Source organism: Pipra filicauda, unplaced genomic scaffold (assembly GCF_003945595.2).
Source record: "Pipra filicauda isolate LSUMZ 115617 unplaced genomic scaffold, ASM394559v2 scaffold1_size10287979_pilon, whole genome shotgun sequence".
In the NCBI taxonomy this organism is placed as follows: domain Eukaryota; kingdom Metazoa; phylum Chordata; class Aves; order Passeriformes; family Pipridae; genus Pipra; species Pipra filicauda.
The window spans coordinates 5044699-5063617 of NW_024104310.1; the positions used below are offsets into that span (position 1 = coordinate 5044699).

The 18919-nt window shown below is 40.7% G+C and overlaps 1 protein-coding gene across 1 annotated transcript; it reads left to right on the forward strand.

Moving 5' to 3' along the window:
* The first annotated feature begins 214 nt into the window (after positions 1-214).
* LOC113986005 lies at positions 215-15953 on the forward strand. The gene is made up of 4 exons (XM_027717302.2): positions 215-377; positions 8328-8866; positions 10176-10242; positions 13541-15953. Exons 2-4 carry the CDS (start codon positions 8405-8407, stop codon positions 15058-15060), a joined length of 2049 nt encoding a protein of 682 aa, XP_027573103.2. The 5' UTR covers positions 215-377; positions 8328-8404; the 3' UTR covers positions 15061-15953.
* Positions 15954-18919: the final 2966 nt, after the last annotated feature.

An 18919-nucleotide genomic window follows, 5' to 3' on the forward strand; every position in this document is an offset into this window, starting at 1 on the left:
GCCGTGCCGCGGACCTCGCTGCGGAGGACGGGCCGCCCGCCCGCCGCGCTCCTTCCTGCACACCGCCGCGCCGCTGCGGCCGCCGCACGGCAAGGCACCGCCCGCCGCCCCGCCGCCCGCCTGCCCCGGCGGGGACTGCGCCGCCAACGCCACCCGCCGCGACTGCCCGGGCCTGGAGTGCCGCCTGCTGCCACCCCGCCTGCGCCCGCGGCCCCGCGGCCCGGGCTGCGCCGCCCCCGCCGAGGGCTGCCCCGAGCCCGCCCTGCTGCGCGCCGCCGACAGAGCCGCACAGTTCGCGGGGGACGACTTTGCCCACGCCGCCCCCGAGCGGGGCGGGGGGGCCCTGGGGGTGCAACTCACCTGCGACATCAAGCCAGGTGCGGGGCGGTGTGAGGGGGCCTGGGGGCGGGAGGACACAGCCCCCACACCACACCAACACCCCTTTCTTTTGGGACGGAGGGTTTCTGCAGCCCGCGGCGGCTCAGCGTGGTCGCCGAGAGCCGCGATCTTGGGTGCTGGGTCTTCTCGATCCGGGCAGGTGTCTGCTGAGCCGCGGGGCTACAGCACCTCTGGGAGCCCGGACACAGGGGTGCCTGAGCGGCTGCAGCAAACCTCCTTGTTTTTGGAGAGTTAGGAGGCAAATCTGGCACTGGTCTTCACAACGTGTGAGGGAATTGCTGCCCGGGCTCTCCTCTCTGCTCCCCTTCATCTCCCCTCCATGAACAGGTGCATGTAGACCTAGAGCTGATGGCAAAACTTTTTTTTAGTGGTGTTTTTAAATGTGTAAGACCTAACTGTCTCTCTTCACAGTCTGGTATTCCTGGGATTTTTTAGTTTATAGCAATATAATATTGTGAAAGCATTCAGTGGGGGGTGTGTACGTTCCAAACCCAGGGTGAACGGACTGTTGCCATTTCTAAGAAACTTGCTGCTGCCAAACTGTCTCGCTGCAATAGCCAGGGGTTAAAAAATACAGAGCCTCTCTTACAGCGCATCATTCAGAACACTTACCTGTCTGTTGATGAGCACAGTTTTGGTGAATTTGGTATCCTTGTAGGAAGCCAAGTATGTCCATGGTTACATTCATAGATCAGTGGAAGATGTATCTAATTGCCTGAGATATTTGGATTTACCCACAAGAAGAGCACCAGCAGGTGTTACATAACCTCAAAGCAGTTCGGGTTCTGGTGCAATGTTGTGTCTGAAAGGTATAAAATATATGAGGAAGAGTGATTTATTTCCCATTGAGGTTAAAAGCTAATAGAAAGCATGGAGAAGGTAATTTATGCCTTGTCACATCCGTGTGGCAAATCTGAGGGCTGAGGCTGCTTCCGACACTAGAACATATGCCAAGCCTCTACAAGTTACCAAGGTCTGCTTAGTGAAGGGACATCTCCTCCAAAGGAAACTCCTGTGCTTGCTGATTCCAGTCCCAAGGCTGACATTTAAGCCCCCCCATGCCTAGTGCAGGGACACTGTCTACCTGCATCTTGCCTGATATTATTCTCCAATGTCTTACAGAACCTCTGTATGCTCCATGACCAAAGGCAGACAAAAACCAGAAAAGTCAGTATGGTTAGCCTCCGTTTTCTCTGCTTCTGTGCATACTCTTTGTACTATCATCATAAATGCCATGCCTCCATTTTGCAGATGGACCCAGGATCCAGGATATTTGCATTTTCTTTGTCCATACCAAAATCCTTTTCTATATAATACAAGCCTTGTCAAATAATAAGGGGATTCTGAATAGACAGAAAAGAGTAATACTTTTGGATGGTGCTGAAAGCAGACATGCTGTATCTCCATGAAAGTCTTACAAAGAACACCCAGCTCAGCGTGACCTTTTTCTCCAAACATCCTCTTATTCTTTGGCTGTCTTTAGAAGACTTGGATCAGTCTGTGCTTCCCAGTCTCCAGTACCACCAGCACTTCCAGCTAACATGGTGAGTTGCATGCACCCTCTCATCCCCTAGGTCTTAGGGTTAGATCGTCTGTCCCTTCTGATGTGGATCAGAGGATATTAAAGCTGAAGGGCCAGAGTGTGAAGATGTTCGGGATTTTGGAGACTTGGCACAGAGTTCACTATACTCTTTCCATTTTATATTTTTTGTAGGCCTGTTGCTGAGTGAAGTCTTGGAGGAACAAAAGTGTGCTTAGAAGTTTCCGTTAACAAAAGTCCTTGAATGCTTCAAGAATGGATTATGGCCAGTGGCAGTCATAGATTTGTGCATTCATCTTCCTTTGGCAGAGAGAAGCATCCTAGATACTGGAGAGAAAGCAGTGTACAGTGCTGCCCACTGAACCATGTAATCCCATGGAAGGCACTGTTGGCATGGAAGCACACAGTGAGCAAACCTGTGGTAACACACGAGCTTCTATGTGTGAGTTTTCAGATGAGGACAGCTGCACCCTCACAAGTTCTCCACTCTCACTGTTGTTACCTTGTGTTGCCACCTGCTGCAGTTGGTGTGGATGAGTCTTGCTGTACTTCTGTCCAGACTGGACAAAGGATGTAGAGGCTTGTTTTGCCCATTCCAAAGACTGGAACGAGACCTTCACAAGGCAGCTTTGTCTCCCAGAAGTGGAAGAACAGCATGCTGGATTCATCAACATCTAGCAGAAATTCCATGTATTTGGCAGCAGGAACAAAAAAATAAGCCATGTTGACAGTCTTTGGTTTCCTTCAAGTCAGTGTACAGGCAAACATCCAGTATTCTGCTCTGCTAGCAACCTCTAACATTCTCTGCATTTGCCTGGGATCTTATTTTGAACACGTGTCACTGGGTTTCCTGCAGCAGTGTAGAGAATTCCTTGTTCAATCCCCATTTGCAGCTGGAATCATAGGTCTTGGAAATGAGCATGATTTGTATAGCAATTCCAGCTACTTCTACTAAAACAAAAAGAAAAAAAAAGGTGATAATCAGATCTTTAATTAGGGGCAATGCATTTACAGTTGTCTGTGGAGAGCTGTGACCCAAACAACATGTAATGTTCATGACAAGGGGGAATGGCTCCCAACTGAAACAGAGTAGGGTTAAATAAGATGTAAGGAAGAAATTCTTCACTGTGAGAGTGGTGAGGCACTGAACAGGTTGTCCAGAGAAGTTTGTGGATGCCCCATTCCTAGCAGTGTTCAAGGCCAGGTTGGATGGGGCTCTGAGCAACCTGGTCTAGTGAAAGGTGTCCCTGCCCATGGCTGGGTGGTTGGAATAAGATGAACTGTGAGTTCCTTTCCATCCCAAACCATTCTATGATTCAATGATTCAGGAAGAGACAGGTTAGTGACTTGCTGTCTTTCTCTGTTTTTAGGGGAACATTTTGGTCAAGTTACTATTTCAGCACATGACTAAGACCAGCTGAAAAGGGTGTTTCTTTGCCACTAACCTCTCCTCAGACATGAAGGGAGCTGGAATATGCTACCTAGGTGACTCCAAGGCCATTTTTCAACCTGTGTTAGTTCACCGTCCACAGCTGGAGACCTGGAGGCCCACCCCAGCCTATGACTGCCAGCTGTGTGACAGTTCATGAGTAGATTTGTACTGATTCTTTAGTAGTTAAAATATCCTCGCTCTAGTTAACCTGCTGCAGAAAACTGTTTTGGTGAACTGAATGGTCTGTTGTTCAACCTGTTACATAGCCCCACTCATACGAGATGTAGTCTACTCGAAAGCTTGCTGAAGACCTCCAAGATACAGGCCAGTATCAGGGCTCAAACTGATTCCCAGCGTGGTGTCTGTGTTTGCAGGCTCATCTGCAGGAGGCAGGTGACTGTTACCCTCCACCAGCTGCCTGACAGAGCCAGCACAGCCCATCTGTGGGGGTCACACAGATATCATCATCATCTTTTCAGCCAGTGTCACCAGCACCACAGCTACTATCTGGAACACTCCTGCCAGCTGCAGCTGAACTACCACTTCCCTTGGCCAAGTGAAGATGCTGGAGTGCAGGCTCATACTCCCATTTCAAATCAGATGAGCCCATTCCTCTGCAAGATTGTCCCTGCTTTTTCTCAAAAGCACCGTGAGTACACTTTACTTCAGGTGAAAGACTGGCATCCCTAAAGAAGGAATGCGCAGGAACTGGTTTTTGTTGAGTTACTGTTTTGTATTCCTCCTCACTCAATAATTGTCATTAAATCCTTCGTTTTTTCCTATCAAACCCATCTTTCTGTTGTTTTCTTTAGTGCAGACTTCTCTGCAGGTGCAAACCCCTACATTTGGGCAAAATAATGTGCAGCCATGATATCTCATACCTGCCAAACATGGCTGAACAAGGTTGTAGGTTCTCATGCTGTTGCTGTCTGTGCACTGAGCAGTGCCTGCAGCCCACTGCTCTCATCTCCTGTGGTTTCCAGGAGTGACTGTCAAGGTCAGATGTCTCTGCTCTTGAGTGCCAACCAAAATCTCACCTTCCCTTTCTCACAGTACTTTTAGGCTCTACCCCTTGTGCAGTGGCAGATTGTCTGAGGGCTACCTTGTCCATACAACACACCCTCATGATGTTCTGTCCTTTCCAGACATACTAGGGAAATGTAGCAGAGGTTCATATGTGATATTGTGTTTGCAGCATGGATTCATCTTGAAAGTATGGAGCAAATGTCTGCAAAACAGGCCTTGCCATGGCTGTGTGGTGTGTGTGCAAGGAAAATAATACTGTATCTGTGGTCTTGGGAACATCTGCGTGTTGCTAGTGGGTATACCTGTTGGGGAAATGTGGAAAGATGGGATTACTGGAATCTGCTATCACTTGCAGTGGAATTCTTCTCATAATTTTAGACATCTGCGATAGGGACAGCCCCATCTGACACGTTCAGCATGTCTTAACTTTATATACTTAATAAGGAAAAATAGGGCACTCAGCATCTGAGTTATTTTAGATTTCTACTTCAGAATTATTTTGGCAAACAAGATAAACCTTCTGCTTAATTGAACGTAGTTTATTTTCAGTAAAGCCTTCCCTTCTGTGCAAGAGCTTTATTATGCTCTCTGTTGGTCTGGCATTGTGAACTGCCAGTAGCACCGACTGTATTGTGCAGTGAAGGGCCTCTTGTACTGGTGAGTATAAGTTTAGTCGTAATACTGCAAAATGGATAAAAATGAGAGAAAAAAGCCAGTCACAAAGCATTTTTTAGGCCTCATATTCTCTCCAGCTGAGCTTTAGACAGCCAAAAGGGGTAAAGCTGAATTGACTGACTGGAATGTGTCCATTGTTACAAAGTTGTGGAAGGCCATTTAGGGCAGAGATAATAGAAAGCTGGTCCATCAAGTGAGTAAGCTTCACTGCAGTCAGTACTTAAAATTATAGCTTTCCTTAATGCCAGTAAGTCAGACAGTTACTGGCTGAAGACAACACTCCTTAAGTATGTGCTTAAAAATAAAGCTCTACTTTATGTTTCTTACTGAATCAAAGCTTTAGTTAACCTTTAGTTGCTTTAATAGCTTTGCTTGTGTGTGTGAGAAAAGCCCAGACTGCCAGAATGAGAAGAGCCCAATAACCCTGCCTCTCTTCTCCCTGTGGATAAATTTGTGATGGCTTAATCATTCAAAATTCTATTGTTACTGATCCCACTGAGCCACTGAGAACTGGAGGAAAAGTGGTCTTGGAAAAAGTGGTTTGGTAATATATCCTTGAGTACAGGATTCACTCCCTCTTGCAGTTTTCCAGAGGCATGTCCCCGGGCTGACATTTGAGTGGTCCAGCTGGACTTTTCCTTATCTCTGTTTTCCTTTTTCGTTGAGAAAGAGGGTCAAAAAGCCTAGAAATGGTGAGTTTATGTTGTTACTTTCACTACTATTAGTTCCTTACAAACCTGGATTTGTTAAAATTTCAAGTTTAAAGATCGTATCTTTCTGAAGTTATTGACAGAGGCAGTCATGTACGCAGCTTATTTGACAGTGAATGAGGTGGCTGTTAGAGCTATGGAACAGTCTCCTAGAGGAGTGCATTTAGATTTTAGGTCTTCTGGTATTAAAAGAATATGATGCTCATTATTTTCTATGTTTATATTATATTTAGCAATAACTGTATTTCAGGAATAGCATGGAGCCCTGTTCTTGCGTGTGATTCCAGCATGTAAGAAATATTAATGCAGGACAAGAGGATGAAGTCCCTCTTAGAAAAATTACAAGGAGATCTATGAAGAAACATGTAACAGCAGTCACCATTTTAGTTAAAGCCTCAATATGCCAGCTTTCATCAGCTATTTTAATAGGTACATATGTTTTATTTGTCTAGGTAAGGGACATCTTTTTCCTTGAAGACTTCTGTCTGCTTTGAAGAGACTTAGCTTTTACTGATACATGGTATAGTCCTTTTGCAGTGTGTTGTCACTTGTACAGCCAAAATATTTGGCAAAGACCTCTGCTCTTCTGCCTGTATTCTTAGTTGCAGGCCAGATTTCTGAGTGCAAAAGTTTTGTCAATAGGCATTTGTTAATGTCCTTCCAGCCTCAGGCACAGAAGGAACCCATGTAGGTTGATGAGAAGTCTTGATAGGCAGTCACAATGTCCTTGTAACTGTCCTGCTGCTCACTATCTGTCAAACCTGTAGGCTGATTTCAGACAAATTTGACAACAGTAGAGGAATTAAAAGTAGGCAAGGCTGTATAAACTTTGTAAGAGGTGATTAAAGAGAGAGTGGAATATGAGCATTTGAAAGTTTGCCTCTAGCTGTTAATCCTTTTAGTCAATAGGACAAGTGACTTGGTTGTTGCTCCATATTCTGAAGAAGAAAGGTAGCAAAGGTAGTGCTACTTATTTAGCCAGTCAAATGGAAGACACAAATTCACAGAGAATCAAATGACAGTGGTTCTGCTTTTCACAGAACTACTTGTTCATTTTAGACAGAAAGAGATACGGGGCTATAATTTACCAGATATTTTAAAATTTCCAACTTGGATGGGAAATGTGGCCTTTCTGGATCCTGGTCTTTGCTTTCTCAAATCCAGTACTCTGCAAACTACCTTAATGTTTAAGTTCATACTGAGAAGTAGAAATTGTGTGCCTTATGCTGTGAATAAAAACAACAAAACAGCAAAATAATTTAGGAACTGTAAACAGGAACTGGTTATGGTCTTTTTTCATTGTCTCATCCTTGATATTCTGCACTTATAAGAAGATAAATCAGTGCTACCTAAGAACAGATGAATGAGTATATGGATTCAGAATGGTCTCTCAGGTGGTGTCGAGCAGCAGATACTGTGGAATGTATGGCATGATATTTTCCTCGATCATTTTCCCAGCTCCAACAGTTTGTTGTTTAGATTTCCTGAATCTAAAAGTGTATCTTTTAGCCCCAGATTGCTTTTATCTTATGTAGTGGGCCAGCAGCTTTCTGGAACTGATTGAAGTTTTAGCGTGTATGGAAGCTACTGCCTTCATTTAATGTCCCTTAATTCTTGTTTTGGAAGAAAAAGTGAAGAGTCTTTCCATATCCACTTGCTTGCTTACACACTACCAGTAATAAAGCACAGTTGTTTGGTTTCTTTTTATTTTAGCTTATCTTGGAAAGTCTTACCTACTTTTTCATATTGTAGCAATATCATACGTTAGATTTTCCTTGCTGCCCTTTTTGTGAATGTTTTGAGTTCTTTTTTACTCCTTTTTGAGTTGGGGAACAGGACTGCATGGTGTATTAAAGATGCTCTATTGATTAATGTAATGTCGTAATGATATATTCTGTTATGTATTCTTCTTCTAATAAATCCTAGCATTTTATTTGCCTTTCTGACCTCTGCTGGGCACTGAACTGCTGATTACCTGGCTCTGTATCCCAACATCTATATCTGGATATGTTACTTCAAGATCGTTTCCAAGGGGTAATAATAATCTATGAGTACAACATTTTATATAAAAAACGTAGAATTTTTTTTTTCAGTGGGCACCTCGTTCACCTTTATCTCCTTCATGTTTCTTTTTTGCCATTTTATTGTGTCTGCTCAGTATTGTAGACTGCTTTTGCAGCTTTTTGCAATTGACCCTTACTTTTACTACCCTTAATGGCTTAGTATTTGCAGCAAGTTTTATCACCACATTTTATGACCTCTACAGTGAAAATTGGCCATTTATTCTTTACTGTATTTGAACATGTACATAGGAATGGTGATGGCTAATTTATTCCCTGAAGCAGGGGCAAATGTTATTGCTTATGAAATGGAAGACCTTGTGGTGGTCTTTGTAACCATGAAGTGGCTACAAAGATAGTAAAGGAAATGGCCTTGTAATCATGACTTGAATTTAGTGCAACTTTTCATTAATGTACTAAAACTGGAATGCTTTTGAAGAGATAATACAGCAAGCTTGGACAATAATCAATCATTTTTATTTCAGGAGAAAATGAAGTTCCATCTGAAGATGCCCTAATACTACAACTGCACCTTGCAAAAGGGCATGAGAAATTTATTGAAATGCTAAAAAGCCAACAGCAGATCATTGTTGATTTGCAGCAAAAACTTGCTGAACAGCAGCATGTATTGGTTAGCCAGCAACAGGAGATTCTTGAACAGCAGAGAAAAATGTATGAGCAAATGGATCTGATCAAAGTCCAGTATGGCATGCTTTTTGATACGGTGAAACAAATGTCATTTCAGAGTTTGCAAGAAGATATTCAAAATTATTTTGAAAGTCATCTTCAAGGGCTTCAGAACCAGGTCAGAAATCATCTCCAGAAGTCATACTCTGTGCATAAAGTGGAAGTGGATGCAAAAGTGATTAATGCTGGGGAGTCTTTGCTGGACTGTGGCCTTTGTGAAAGTGATGAATTTTGCAATTTCCAAAAGACACCTTCACAATGTGAGAAATGCACGTTGTGCCCTGCTGGTTTTTTCCAAATGTCCGAGTGTTCTGCAAACTCTGATCGGATTTGCCAGGTGAAACATAATTCTGTATCTTTCAGTTATTGCTTATGAAGTTTTGTGTTTGACGTACTGGGATAACATTTTGGAAATAACTACTTGGAGAGCTACAGAGATCCAGTTTGGAGCATGTGTTTTACTGAATAGGTCTATGGCGCTTCGAAGTCTGCCAGAAGTTTTTTTTCCGGAGCTTTCTCTTTAGCTTTTACTGCTCTAAATGAGGCACTAGTTTGTGTCTGTTTGGTGTGACACTTTCCCAAACGTAACAGCTGACAGAACTTTGATTATTTTCATCATGGTGGGAAAAGACATGCTAAAACATTTATACTTTTGCATGCTAAATTTGTTTGTTTAATCCCACTCCATTCTACAGAAACTTTTAGACACCTCTGGAAAGCAAAGGAAAGCTTTACTAAGCAAAACTATAAGTCAGACATTTATTTATAAGTTTGGAAACAAAAGTTGTCAGGTAAAACAAATGTAAGAACTAGTTCCTGCTTAAACATAACATGCAAACATATACAAATATAGAACATGGATGCTTCTATTGTTAACCACATTTTATTATAAAATACATTTTATTATACAACACAAAACTAGCAAATTAGCAAAATAAGATGGTTCTTTGTTCATTTTCTGTCATTTAGAAGTCCTAATATATACAGGGAACTTGATATTTAAAGCAATATCTTGTTTGCCAAGTATTGCCCCTAATTCTTAGCTTAACATGACCTGACTAGCCACTGACCTACTCCCAAGATACTGAGAAAAGAACCTGAAAGTGTCTGTCCAGTGCTAGTCTCAGTTTTCTTTAGTGCTAGCATTTAAATACAAACGTAGCCTTTTATTCTTTCCTCTCTGCCTGCTGTAGGGTAAAAGGAGGGCTTGTTGACAAGAAATAATACTTTCTCATTTACTTTTCATGTGTGTTTTTTGGTTAGCACCTTCCTGCCAGACTAAATGTCCTTAAAAGCCTTTCCTAGCACTGTCTCGATTGTTACAATGTCTTTAAGATCAACTGGGTGATGCATCACTCTGGAGGATGTGCATTGTAACAAGCTTTACTTGTGCAACCACTCCATTCAGCTCATCATCTGCACACTGCTAGCTTTCTGTGGATACCGCACAGTCTTTTTGTATACCTTTTTAGAACAGCTGACATATCCAAATCAAAATTTTCTTGCTCCAACATGCTTATGGGATCAGCCTGTTCTCCATCCCTGCCTATGCCTCTTACTGGCAGACGGGTGTGATAGAGCCTGAAGAAATCCTCTTTCAAATTTGTCATGTTAGAGTGTTTCAATATGATTCTTGTGATTTACAGGACAGAGATGAATGCACTGAATCTCCGAGCATTTGTGGTGAGAGAATAAAATGCCTGAATACTCCAGGTAAGTTATATTCTCTGATAAAGATAATTAGATCTTCAGGAACTGGTCAAAGAAATAGATAAGGACTCAGGTTTGTATATTAGTGAGTAGTGACATGTGCAGCTTGCTGGAATCAAAGGGGTTGAAAAACACTCATCTGTAAGCTGGTAGCCGTTTTTGTGGACAATGGGCTATTTAGGACATTAATATCCACAGGAAGCATTGGTTGGTCCTTTTTGCCTTATTTTCATGGGTTTTATGTGCTTTGTTTTAATTTTCACTTATGACCTGACTTTCTTCTTGTTTATGCTGGTGCAAATGGAGTCAAAATCAAAGATATCATTCCTAATGGAGAAAAATAGTTGTCATTTTCCTTCTGCTGCGCTGGTGTAGATACCTGATTTGATCTCATGAAGGCTCTTATAAAGCCTCCTTCCATCAATCATATTCTCCTTTAGCAACAATATTGTCAAATACTGAGGAACAATGAACAGTTTCCATCATTTGCATGGGCTTGGGGGAATTTTTCAGACATTTAAGAACAGATCTGTCTGGTGTTTTGCACTGCAGACTTTGCCTACATTACTTCATTATATTCTCATGACAGTCAGACAAAAAACCAGCAAAATTAATAGACATACTGATCAAATTATATCCAGGTACTAAGTTTCTTTCTATTTGTCTAAGTTTATCTCAGCCAAAAGATCTTGAAAGGAAGTCCGTGATCAAACAGAGCATTTCACCAGTTGTGACCTGTACCTGAAGTCTCACAGTCAAATAACCGAAGGAGGGCTTCATTAGGTTTTATGGGTTTCCTCCTCTAGACTTCTAACTTGTAAAAAGAGTGTGGCCTCTCTGAGGGGCAAAGGCTGTTTTCAGCTGATTATGACTGATTTTGTACCTTTCCTACCCAGCCACTGGTGGAGGTAAAATGTGGGAGGGAATTGGTTCTAGGAAAGGGTGAAAAGAGAGCATGGGTTCTCTTATATTGGACTTACTTCCTCTGGGCAGGAACTGTGTTGGTTTGGGTTGTGTCCATACAAAACACCACAGGAAACTGGAAATGGACTACAGCAAGAGAGCACTTAGTGTTGCCTTATGTGGTAAATGCTGTAGAGGACTTACCATCAGTCTTACAAAAGAAGAGGCAAGACTCTTTTAGACAGTCTTAATGATGAACAGTTAGAGGGAAGACAGCTTAGGGCCCAATATTTGAGTCAGAGCATTGGAAAGGTATAAAGCTTTGTCTCCTTAAGTAAGGCATCGGGTTTGGTTGAATTGGTGGGTTTTTGGATGGAAGCCCACAAGGGCTCAGTCCTAAGAAAGGAGAGCCACCAATGTGGTAGTCATTGGGTGTTGCTCTTGTCTGTGGCTTGGAAGAGGGAAGGCTGTAAGTAATTTATTCAGTGGGTTCTGTGGAGGGGGGGAACTGGACCAAGAGGGTCTGTACAACCGCTGGAGGAAAGTGAGGGCAAAATACTGCCAAGAAACAGATGAGTAATGATGGCGTGTCAGACTACAGAAAGGCAGTAGCAATGTATTTGAAAGGGAAGGACACTTCCCTTGATTCATTTTCTCCCAGTTTTAATGGTGGCTTGTAACTATGTGAAAGCAAACTATTTCCCATCACCTGAACAGGAATCAATGTCCTGTCAATGTTGTTTCCATCTGTCATGCAAGAGAGAGTGTTCTTTTTATTTTTTATTAGAGACAACTGCTACTTTCAGCCTGTCTGGCCATGGTAGCTCATTATCTTCTGCAAGTGTGATTAACATGTTAAAAGGCAGGCTGAAACTGAATGTCTGTCTTGGGTAATGTAGGGAAGATAGAGATGTGATCTGACATATGAGTTCCAGATGTTGACTGTGGTTTCTTGAGCTGCACGCAAAGGTTGTTGCATCTGTAGCAACTCATCTTCACTGTACAGTGTGAGGGGAGACAGAGCAAATAACAATAAAGAGAAGTGCAACTAGGAGCCTCTCCTTCATCACCCTTCCACTTTCCTTTACATCATATCTTCTTCCCCTGCTGCTTTTTCTCACTTTTATCTGGGGTGAGAGTTGTTAGGTTATTTGATTAAATGCTAGTCGTCAAGTTTCAATAACAGTTGGAGATATGTAGTCAATGAAAATGGAGTCCAGTGCATCATTTCCTTCTTAGATATGGCATGTTGGGATCCATATCAAATGCTTGTAGTCCCAGTCTTAGAGGAAACACCAGCCCAGATACAGGAACTTTCCATCTGAGGAATAAAGCAAATTTATGATACAAGATTTAGATAGTAAAAGGATATTTAAGAACAGCTACAAGAAAGCTGATTACTGAGTTTTAATTATGGTAGCAAAAAGCATAAGCGGGTGCATTAGTGATTACATTTTGAGGCACAAACTGCAGGTGGTTATTATTTAGGGTGCCTCAGATTTTGTCTGTTGATTTAGATCCTGAAAGCTCCATACATAAATGTTTTGGATTCTGGTTGCTCCAGCTGGAAGCACTGGCAGCTGGCAGTGCTCTTGGAAAATTGCCATAGAAAATTACAGTCTGTTTTTAAAACCTGCTCTTTGGGTGTGCATTCTTTCATCCACTTAGGTCATAAAGCACAAAATTGCTTTATGTCAAATAAAGTAATTTCAAGCAGCGTGTCTAGATATTCTCTTTACTGTTTGCAGCAGTTTTTTATTTTAGCTTTATCACAACCATTGGCATCCTGTGTCTTGGGAGAGTGGTTTTCCACTTTTTAAATGCATGCTGTTTGCAGTTTTGGTTTTCCTATTTGTCTCTTGCAGGTTCTTTAAAAACTATGCCCAGAGTGAATGCTGGGGATCCTTGTTCCTTGGGTTGCAAAGCACTGCTTTAGCAATCACAGCGACCACAGAGATACCCCGTGATGTGGCTGGGAAGGCAGTGCACATTTCTCCATGTATAAGGGAACTCTGCATTAGTTGAAAGTATCTGAGCTGCTCAGTGCACCAGTTAGTCACCATGCCTTTTACTTCAGGGAAGGAAGTGTCTTTGGAGCATTGTCATTGCATCTGATACATTACAGGTTTTGGTTAGAATTGCCCCTCTGTAGCCTCTGTAGCCCTTCTTTCACCATTGTACTTGGCTTGGACAAGCTGAGTTATGCCTAATATTTCCTCTCTGTTAGCTATCAAATTTCCTTTAATAGCACAAAGTGATCTAACATCATAACTGTCTGCTGTTTTCTCCCTTATGATTAGATATATTATCAAAGATACTTGATATGTGAAGTTATAGAGTTCTTATTTTTATTATTTTAAAGGTATGACAATAAAAATTGTCTGTTTCCTGTGAACAGGTGGTTTCCGATGCCTTGGAATTGCTGAGAAAGATGCAGCTTTGGGAATGTGTGGCGAAGAGTATTTCTTTAATAAGGAAATGCAGGAATGCCAAGCGTGTTTAAAATGTGAAGATGGAATGGTGGCCATGCCTTGTTCCACTGTCAGTGATACGGTTTGTTCAGCAACCAGTGAAAACAAGCTCTCAGAGTCTTGGGCTGCAAATATTATTCTACCCTCTGTGAAGTCTGGCATCTCTCAGGTCTACTCTGGCTTGAACTTGAAGATAAAGGGAAAGCTTCCCTGTGAAATCCTATCTGTTGAAGATAGCAGCCTGGTATTCAGGCAACACGGTCTGTTGTGGACTGACCTAAATTTTGCAGTAAAGCACAGCTGCAGGAATTTTTTGCAACTTTCCCTAAAGCTTAACGGCAGCGAGGAAGGCTATGAACTGAGTGGTGTTCGGATTGAACAGCCAGAAGGAAAGTATTTCCAGAGCACTAGTTTAAGCAGCGCTGCTGAAGTGGAGCCCAGCCAAACTCTTTCTGTGTATTTGAGAAGCCCAAATCAATTCTGCAATCAAAGCAAAGACTTAAATATTTATGATCTTATTACCCCACTCAGTTTGTTTTGGTTGTCCCACGACACAGGTGCTGTAGCACTCAGTGCACAGATGTCAACAGCAATGCATTACCAAACAAATTATCGACCTACCTTTAAAATAATTTCTGTTTCTGATCCTTACATGCTAAGTTTATCTCATGATGGCAGAGCTATAAAGTTCACTGAAACTGGTGTTGTCAAATTTGTTTTTCACCAAGCCTTGTATTCCATGGGGCATACATGTGTCCGGGAGGGCTTCTCCTTAATTTCTTATATCAATAGGAATGGTACGAACAGAGAACTAATGAATGTATTTAAATCTGGGGTAAATTACAGAGACACGTCAATATCTGCCTCTGGGGCCACGAAAGTTGGTGCTGGAGATCTGATTAGCTTTGAGATACTTTCTCCTGCACAATGTAATGTTCGGTACTTTGGAGATAGTTCCGGAATTAGTATGTTTAGCCTCATCTGGATCCCTTCAGCAGTTTCTAGTGCCATATCAGCCACAGTTTCTGTTACAGGTCTGCCTACGGGAGCTGTGAGAAACAAATTACTGGATTTCACCCAGGTCTCATCCAATGAGAAACAGATACAGCTGGTTTCTTCTGGGCAGCTCGCTCAGAAGTATTTCATTTTTACTGAAAAGGGAGTTGCCAGCCTTGCATTTAACTTAAAGCTAATCCACTCATGCAATGTGCTTAAAATGACTCTCAATCAGTTGACCATGGATCACATGCAACCCACAGCAATTGCTCAGCAGATTGGAGGTCAGATGCCAGAGGGAAGCATATGGACCAGTGTGTCCCTCCGTGCATCTTTTGGAGTACATAATGGAACACTGATATCAGTTTCCCTTGACTGTGTGCGTGGAAGGATCAATCAGATCACTCATGAACATGGAACCAGTATATCTATTTTATGGATTTCATCTTAATTTCTGTGCAGTGAAGTTAGCACAGAATTGGGGTTTAAATTGTATTTGTATTGTACTCTGATTCTATATCTATTTGATGCTGTGTTGACATGAGCAGATCATCCCGCCAGAATACTCTCAATTTTAGGAATATTTAAATATCGTTAGTGTTTAAAGAAAATGAAAGCTTTCAGTGTTCCAAGATTTTAATTCTGTTAACATCTTCAGGCAGGGGAACCTTGAATTCAGATCAAACTCTCTTATTTTTAATAAAGCGGTCCCTTAAAATTGGTTATTTCTGGACCACAAAAAATTGCAGGGGAGGGTAAATACATTTTAGTACTGTAACCGAAAGCAGCACAGCAAATGGAAACCTGCTTTCAGTTTCTTCTCTCAACAGGCTAATAATAAGACTAAATGCACTTTGAGTCTAATTTCTCTACATTTTACAAAATGTGCTTTCTATAAATGGAGAGAACATGCCTCAAACTAGAGATGATGATATGGCAACACTGGAGTGTACATTCTTAGTATTGTAGAAATGGACTGGGTTGAAAATAGAATATTGTTTTTATAACAAAAACAGTGGAACTAGTGACTGTTCTAATTTAATTTGGAAATAATCTGCATTTAAATTATTGGGAAGGCTTTTCCCCATTTTTACTTTTGTCCATGAAAAGTTGTAGGAAGAGAAGGAAGTCTATCCTAAAAAGTAACAGTGGATAGGTAAAAATAAACACGTACTAAAGGAATGTCTTGAAAATAAGACTTTTGAAAATTAGGCAAATTTTTATTCAATTTCTTATAAATAACAAAATATTTTTCTGACCAAAAAGGAACACTGTTCACAAAGCCTATTTATTTTGCTGAACAGGTGCTGAATTTAAAAAGGTGGGGTTTTTTTTGTTAAATCACTCAGTTAATTCAAAGAAAATGTATATTCATTGACACTAATTTTTATCTTCTTCCAACTTTTCCATCAAATTATTCTTATTTTTTCCTAATCTATGTAGAGTCTTTTGTCCCATTTTCTCCTTTCTCCTCCACAAATGCTGCTTCACTCTTTTTTCTCTTTCCTTTTGTTAGGAGTAAATGGCATGCCTTGCCACATTTTTTTCCAGCTTTCTTTCAGCATTCCTACAAAAGGATAGATATTTGTGTTACAGACGTAATTATAGAAGAGGGACATTAAAAATGCACTTGCAGGCTGCTTAAATCAACCTTACAGAAAAGGAATATTATGCATGATATAACTTTGTGTCTGCCTGAATGTATATCTAAAATATATATACATTGCTGTGCTCTTCGTTTGTTTTTGAGCTTGTCACACTATTTTTGCTGTTATAGTCTCCTCCTATAGTTTTCTATAAAAGAATGAACCTAATTGCAAGACCTCTTTCTGGCAGTTGTTTTTACTTGTAACATTATAACTGTGCCCTTAACACCTGAATTTATCTTTCTGTCATCTTTTTTTTTTTTTTTTTTTATTCAAGAGTATACTCAAGGATGCAAGCTTTGGACAAACTGCTTTCCTGCTCCAAATAAAGAACAGTGGTTTTTCTTGTTTTCAGCTGCCAAGTCTAAGCAGTCCATCACAAGACACCTCACTGGGCATTGTGTTGCAGCCAGCACAAGTACACAAACCAGTCATCCTGTTGTCCCCAAAGTCTGTCTGTGACAGAGATCTCAGTGCCTGTGTGTAGCCAGGATCTCATTTGTTCTCACGAGGTCATAAGGAAGGATGAATTAAAACTACTATTAGAAGTGTTCAACATTTGCAAAATACTGTTATATTTGTAATGATATTTGTAATGATATTTGTAATGATACTGTTATATTTTGTAATGATAGAGACAGACTTTAGGAATGAAAACATGTATCGGTTGGGTGCAGAAGAGCTGCATTACCTAGGAGCAGAGCAGTTTTTTCTGGGTACTTCGCTCTGGAAGCCTACTGAGACTAAACAAAGATGAAATGGCACAGGAGTTAATGTTTTCTGACATACCCATATGCTTCTGTAGAAGGGTGTACATGATGTAAGAGGAACTCTGCAGAGAGCAGACCTGGATATTTCTAAGATAAGAGTTCGGGGAAGACAATGTTAGAGAAACCTAGAAATTATGTGCTTATGTTTTTGTTTCAGAGGAAGTTAAGAAAGTCACTTTCTTACAAACATAAACCCTTATTTTCCTTTGCTGTTTTGTGCTACACAGTTGTGTTGAAGGCTGTCACTCCCCAGTATGACAACCTAAGAGTCATTCTGGATTTAAACCTGTGTAGCACAAATTAGAATCTGGTGCTATACATAATCTGGTACATCTTTAGCAAAGTGCAGATGTTACTTGAATATAATAAACATTTGCCTATTTATAGCATATAGCACATCTAATGACATGATTTGTATGAGCATGCTTTATTTGAGTGAGATTGTGAGATCAGTGGAATTGCTTGAACAGGGAAGAGAACGATGCTCCAATCCTGTGTTATGCATGTGGTGGTACTTACATTTAAATGCACCATTATTAAAGAATGCAGAAACTATGAGGAAGGTACAAGTGAACATTATTACAGCTAAGAAAGGTTCCAGAGTATGAATTCGTCAATGTAGTAAATCTTCTTGGAGGATTCTGTTGGCAGCACCCAGAATTGCCCTTAAATTCAGAGTAGGTTTTTAGATGCACAGTGGCAGAAACACAGTATTTTGTATCCATCTGGTACTGATAATGCATCTGATAATGTTTTACTCATGTTATCTGTGATAAGGCCCTCAAATGACAGAAAAAAGGCCCTATCCAATATGTATTATTATTTGCAATTTGCCTTATTTGCTTAGCCTTATTTCAAGCAATTTGCTTAGCCTTATTTCAAGAAGAAAAGGCCTCTTTTGCACTCTCCCTTTCAAAAAAAGAGAAATGCCCGAATCTGTAGTTCAGGCCACTCACTGACCTTGGTTATAGCAACAGAAATTTGAAGTGAATGTGTTGGAATCAGTGTGGATTTAGGATAGCCTAGTTAACGGCATAGTATATAGCCATTGCATCTATGAAAATGATATATATTGCCTCATACCGTGCAAGGTTAAGTGGTGCACTATGATCCTGAATAAGATAAAGTTCAAGAGGAATCAATGCACAATGAATGCTCCTTTTATGGCACTTATCCCATTTGCTGTAATAAATTGCATGTCTTATTGACAAGTATATCTTACTAATTATATTTACAACTTTTGAACTTTTTAATTAATTTTTCCCATATGGTTTCTTTCTGTTAATAGCACAATATAGTACTGTGAAGTATAGAATACATTAAAAAACTTTTCTTTTGCATCTTTTGATACCAACCACATTCATAAATGAGGTTAAAATAGCTGCAGACAGTCTCTCCAATCCTTTCTGCTAGAGAGTGTTTCCAGAGGAAGTATTCATAAAGTAACAGAGTAAGTATGAGGCTGGTAGAATCTAGTTGTACAGAAGTAGTTGAAGTTAATACATCCAGGAAGGCAGGTGGTTATTTCACTGCATTATGCATATAATGGGCAAGCTATTGTTATAGGAAACTTGACCGTTACGGGAGGAAAATAATTTAGGTTGTATAGTGCTGCTCATTCAAGAGGAAAAAGGATTTGGCTTACAAAAACCTGATTTGTTTTGTATTGTGAAACACTTTGCAAGTTCCAAGATTTTACCTGAATATATTTTATTACCTGTACAATTTTTTTATTCTTTCTGTGAAGTCAAAACTGGGCAGAATATGTTATGTCTATTTCAGTATTTTGGGTGTTCCTCTGTTCTCTGCAGATTGCAGTACACTGTGAAAACTATACTAGTTTCAAATGGTGCTTTTTATGAAATTTTCTACTTTGAAATATTGCCTTGTTTTA

Excerpts from the sequence above, each read along its gene's own strand:
- LOC113986005 (XM_027717302.2), top strand. The coding sequence starts at position 8,405 with ATGCTAAAAAGCCAACAGCAGATCATTGTTGATTTGCAGCAAAAACTT. Across the intron at positions 8,867-10,175 it reads ACTCTGATCGGATTTGCCAG|GACAGAGATGAATGCACTGA; the intron begins GTGAAACATAAT and ends TGTGATTTACAG. Across the intron at positions 10,243-13,540 it reads AAAATGCCTGAATACTCCAG|GTGGTTTCCGATGCCTTGGA; the intron begins GTAAGTTATATT and ends TCCTGTGAACAG.